This window comes from Vombatus ursinus, unplaced genomic scaffold (assembly GCF_900497805.2).
Source record: "Vombatus ursinus unplaced genomic scaffold, bare-nosed wombat genome assembly UNPS02015393.1, whole genome shotgun sequence".
In the NCBI taxonomy this organism is placed as follows: domain Eukaryota; kingdom Metazoa; phylum Chordata; class Mammalia; order Diprotodontia; family Vombatidae; genus Vombatus; species Vombatus ursinus.
This window is the reverse complement of record NW_020955171.1, coordinates 7,442-13,322: the sequence shown is the minus strand read 5'-3', so window position 1 is coordinate 13,322 and position 5,881 is coordinate 7,442. Positions and strand designations below refer to the sequence as shown.

The window sequence follows — 5,881 nt, the reverse complement described above, 5'->3', positions numbered from 1 at the left end:
TTTCATACTTTTCCTTCAGTTTTGCTGCCTTATTGTTGTATGGCTGCTTTTCACTATCACTTAGATTATTCCACATCTCACCAAGTTTTTTTGCTACATCCCCAATGGATATCCCAGGGTTTGTAGATTTTATCTTGGGGCGAAATTCTGAACAGAACAGGAAGAAGCCAGACCTTGGAGAAAGTCATAGATTTTAATTTTAATTATCTGAGTCCCAACAAAATTTAGAATTTTTTCCTTTTTTTTTAAGAACTGAGATGATCTATAAATTAAAGGATAGCTTTAAAAATAGACATTTACACATCTTAAAGTGAAGAGAAAGGGCTAGTATTGAAGAAATAATCAAGGATATTAGCCTGTCATCTTTTAAATACTTTATAAAAGCCCCATGAATAAGAGGCATCATATCTTGGTCCCAAATTTTAACACAAAATCAGTATGTTGGATTTCAGGGCAATTTTTTCTGAGTAAACTAAACTCTAAAGGAATAAATCAAATTTTTCTTTCAGTTAAATTGAAAAGCAATGTCTCCACAAGTGGATATTTTTAAATTTTCCTTGAATACAGAAATTTTACTTACGGGGGCCGTTTGGGAGCATTAGGATCCTTTTTTTTTTTCCCTCCTTTAGCTGGTCCATAATCCTTCATCTCCCTGTCATACCGCAACTTATCAGCTTTTGCCATTTCGTCAAACTTGGATTTTTCCTTCCCAGACATATTCTTTAATTTAAGAAATTAAGATTTTAAAACTGCATTAACTTCAATTTGTTTTATCAATACATTGTCTAAATTTGGGGCCATATTATTATGGTGTTTTTTTTAATGGTAAAACTTTGATAGCTACATATTCTCATATTATTATTTCTTAATGGTACCTTGTTCACAATAGCTGTTGAATATTTTCTGAATTAATATATAAGGAACTTGGTGTACTATTTCAAATAAAATAAGACTCACTAAAACAAGAAACACTGCTACAAGTTCCTTACTGTTATCTTGCTACTCTAAATTAGAATCGTTCCTTAACATTTTTGAACATGGAAAATTAATCAAATGAACTTTACTGAAAATATATAGCTGTTTTAAAATGTTAGCGTAAAAGGTAGTGTTTAACCAAATATACTAAGCAATTTCACAGGGCAAGTCTTGAGTAATGACAAATATATATTCAATATGAATTCAAAGTAAAAATTCTGCTTTGCTTTTCAAAGAAATAGACTAATCAAATTCTATGGTTATGATTTTTTTTAAATGAATGTTTCAGTTTTTTTTTTTTTAAAGTTTTTGTGGTTCACTTATTTTCATTCATGTCTGACTCTGTGAGCCCATTTAGGATTTTCTTGGAAAAGATCCTAGATGATATGCCATTTCCTTTTCCAGTTCATTTTACAGATGAGGAATCTGCAAACAGAGTTAAGTGACTTGCTCAGGGCCACACAGCTAGTTTCTAGTGTGTGGGGCTGAATCTGAATTCAGGTCTTCCTGACTGCTGATCCAGCTCTTTATCCATTGTGTCAACTAGGTACCTTTTAAAAAAATTACTATTATTAGTGGGAAAACAATGGAAAATAATCATGGATATAGATTTTCAGGTATTAAGAAATATTTAATTCAATTAACTCTTAAAAAATTTTACCTTCCATCTTTCTGAACACTTCTTTGAAAATTCTGCAAAATTGACAGGAACTTCAGGATTTTTTTTCTTATGTTCCTCACGACATGTTTGTACAAAGAAGGCATAAGCAGACATTTTGCCTTTTGGTTTCTTTGGGTCACCTTTAGCCATCTCTAGCGTGCAACTAGAAATAAAAATAATGAATCAAGAAGAGCCACGTGTAACATAAAATATGTATTTGAGGGGAAAAGAAGTTTCTCATCAATTGAGACAGTCAACTTTTTAAACGGTTGGAAAGGCTTCATTTCTCAGCTTGTACTTTCACCTTAATGTATTTACTTTAAGACAACAATAATAAAATGTATGTATCTTTTATTATATGCCAGGTTCCGTGCTGTTTCATAGTTATTTATCTTATATGATGCTCATAACCGTGGGAAGTAGGTAGTAGTAGTATCCTAATTTTATACATGAGGAAATGGGAAGAAAATGATTTTAGTTGAAATGTGAACTCAGGTTCACTCCAGACCCAGTGCTCTATGCTCTGAGGAATTCAGTTATTCCAAATGAAAAGTTTCTGTTTAAGGGTTTTAAAAATTTATTAAAAAGTGATTAAATTTTCTTGTTAGTATAAAGGTTTGATTATCAGGAAAGTTCTCTCATAAAGAAAACAGTTCATTCAACTTTGCAAATTATTATTTTTATGTTAAATTCAAAAAGTCATTTTCAACGTCTTTCATTTTTAATAAATTAACTAATTTGCTTTTTGTTTTAGTTGATTTCATAATGGAAACTGTTCTAAAAAGTGTCATTCTGTGATTTTAAAAACGCTTTTATGGTATGTGCATATTTTTTTCAATTTCAATGCATATAACGTGTATATACGTGTATTTTTTAAAAGCATGAGTCAAATTTTTTTGGTAATTCATATTAGGTATTAAGAAAATAAGATTGGTATTTGTATAATTTGTACCAGGGATACAAAATTTTTAATGTTTATATTTTTTATAAAAAGAAATCCTTAATGTTTCAGTTAACTATTTTAATGAGAAATAACTTTTTTTTCCAGGGGTGGCTGTTATTTAGGGGTGGGAACAAAAGAATTTTAAAGGTAAATATAAGATAATAAATAAAAGCACTTCATTGCTTTATGGCTGAAGGCTGCGGTGGCTTTCTGTTTAACTAAAATGGCTTCTGCGTGCTCACACTGCTATTCTTAACAAAGCCACACTCCTCCTTCTAGAAATCGCTGCCTGATAACTGGAGGTAAATTATCGCTAGGTTATTATTAAAAAATCCCAAGATTTCCATAGGGGTTTTTGTATATCTGTTTTAGGGTAGGGGTTCAGGTGGGAAAATATTGGTTCATTACACTACCATAACAAAGCCTCTCTTCAGCCATTTAGAATTAAAACGAATAAAGGGTAAGAAATTAAGCAAAGAAGGCTAATTTAGACAAAAAAGTCAACTCGAAATATTGATTCTGTCTGTGACGTTCGTTTTGGTAATGCTAATCCACAACTTAAATGGTCGCTTTTATTTCAAGTATGAGATGGAAAGGAACACATATGCAATTAATTTACGATTTTAATTTGTATAAACTAGTTAAGTAAAGAATCTAAGGTGTAATTTTTCATAAATACGATCCATATTTAAGGAAAAAGAAAAGATACAAATTTTTGAATAAGCAAATTTTTCTTTTCCCGTTTGTCTAAAGGATTCAACATTAATTTTCCAAACATAAAAAATTCTGACACAGTACGTAACGTTATAATAGCAAAGCCAATTCGAGTCTTATAAATATTTTTACAATTCCATTTTTCCTCTAAAATTGTCATTTAAATTATATTTATCTTCTAAAGTATTATTTAATCTGTTTTCCCTTAACCCTAAAGTACATTAACTATTTTAGCGAAAACAAGTTTCAATATTCAACGTAACGAATCTCAAGTTTAGTAGAAAAGACTAGCTGAAGACATATTTTATACTTTCATGCAAAAAAAGTGTAAGAAAGCAAAGTATAAAGAATGGGAAAAGGACAATAAAGAAAAATTAAATGAAAGAAACCTGATCAGAATAAAAAAGGCAAACGTTTATAACACAATATGCGAATGCAGCCAGAAAATTACACGAAAGCAGGGAGAGTAAAACGTACCTGTATTGTTCGCTAGTATAACGCGCAGTGCACAACGAGGGACTAAAAAAATTTCCCAATCCTCGCGATACCGGAGTCCTAGAGAGCCTGCTGATTGGCTAACAGGCACCATGGTGAAAATAGCCTCTGTGAACAACTATTGGCCGCATATTAAACAGACGGAGATGGTGATTGGATTTCAGCAATAAAAAAATATTTGAATTAAGCAACCCGCCTAAAAATAATTTTTTAAGTAAAAATCTATGGTTATTTGACAAAACATATCAGCAAACACAATAAATAAGAAACAAAATTAATTGATATTGATACGAAAATACAGTTCAGAAAAAACCTACCACAATTAAACAGCAATTTAATAAAATACAAGATTACGTGCTGAACGCTAGATCTTCATAGCAAAATAAAAAACAAAACCTTAGACAAAAAAACCTCTGAAACAAACAAAAAAAAACTACAATGATGAAATACTACTATGCCTTCATAACTTCAGAAAGGCACTGACCAACAAAGTGAGGAAACTTAAACCAACTTTGACCTCAAACACTTTCTACCTATGTAACCCCAGACAAGCAGTCACTTAACCCTACTTGCCTCACTTTCCTAATCTGTAAAATGAACAAGAACAGAAAATGGTAAACCACTCCAATATTTACCAAGCAAATCCCAAATGGAACCACCTCCCCCAAAAACCCAATTAATATTGTTATTAATATTATTACCTAGCAAAGGAAACAGGAGCATTTAAACAGCAAAAAAAAGGAACCACTACTACAACACCCAAAGAACAGACACTATTGAGGTAAAATTAGCATTTCCAAAAGATTCAGTGACATCAAGTAAGCCTGATATAGAGAAGATTAAATTCACCAAGTAATAACTTTAAATTTGAAGAGAAAAAAGTGTATTTGTACACCACCAATTAAAAAGCCAAAAAACAGAGACATATTAAAACTATAGAAAAAGTAAAAACTCCACCGTGGACAATTCCTTTTGGACTACTATTAAAACCTAAATATATGGACAAGAAGAAAAGAATATACTTCTACAAAACAAAACTTACACATTTAAGATAAACAAATTCCTACATTGCTCATGTTCTGAAATATATATGTATCACTCTACCCTGAGTCCATTACCCCTCTTTCAAGAAATGAGTGCATGCAGGGGTATGATAGTAAAAGTTTAAGAACCGTTAGGGAAAAATATATATACAACTCATTTTTAAATAATCTAGATTTTACTTTTTTCTTTTTTTTTAACCTTCTTAAGTCTCACCAATCAACAAAACAACAAATTGGGCTCTAACTGTTCTTAATCATGGAGGATCTAAGCACTCTAATGACCAATGAATTAATTTACAAGGTTTTTTTTTAAACTTATTAGATAACTTCTTATGCTTTTCCTTTCTTCTTTTTCTCTGTTTTTTATAACTTTGCTTGCTTTCCAGGGGCTTAGAAAAACTTTTTGTTTACCAATTAATATTAACAAAAATGGTTTAGTATTCATGATAAATTTGGTAACTAAAAATGTCAAAATAGCATATAAGAATAAACATATTCATTAATTGTCCACTTAAATTGGAATCTCCATATGGCCAAGGATTGTCATCTATTTCCATCAGACTCTCACTAAACTCCTGTTGATACATTAATATTTGTTTGTCATTAAAGTTATTTTTAAAAATCAGTTACTATAAAAATTATGTCAATATTGATTAACAAAAGGAAAATGAAACTATTGAAAATGCTTATAACAAAATATTTATAACAATAAAATGTTGACATAGAAACCAATCTGTTGTATATACATATATATATAGAAAATAGTACTCAAGAACAGTGAATAGGAATACAAAGCACAGATTTCAAATACAATATATTTTCAAAATAAATAAAGATTAACATTGTTATTTAGTAATACTACAACCATTTTAATTTTAACAGTACATTTGTCACCAGTTTTATATGCTTACTTGGAAAATAAAACATTATTTAAAAAATTAATGAAATGTATCAGAGGCTGGTGCCAATTTGTACAAATTTGTATATATTTGTTTTAATAGTACTCCTATCAGAGTAATTTTTGAAATGTAACATCTTAAAGGTTCTCAC

The 5,881-nt window shown here is 30.1% G+C and overlaps 1 protein-coding gene across 1 annotated transcript in view; it reads right to left on the bottom strand.

Moving 5' to 3' along the window:
- The window catches only part of LOC114032021 (high mobility group protein B3-like), a 13,688-nt gene extending 9,842 nt beyond the window's left edge, over positions 1 to 3,846 (bottom strand). The window contains exons 1-4 of the mRNA XM_027847228.1: positions 3,771 to 3,846; positions 1,637 to 1,799; positions 581 to 720; positions 1 to 173 (exon numbers count right to left, since the gene is read on the bottom strand). Coding sequence (XP_027703029.1) covers positions 1 to 173; positions 581 to 720; positions 1,637 to 1,786 — 463 coding nt within the window. The 5' untranslated portion in view covers positions 1,787 to 1,799; positions 3,771 to 3,846. The remainder of the gene's footprint in view (positions 174 to 580; positions 721 to 1,636; positions 1,800 to 3,770) is intronic.
- Between the last annotated feature and the right edge of the window lie 2,035 nt (positions 3,847 to 5,881).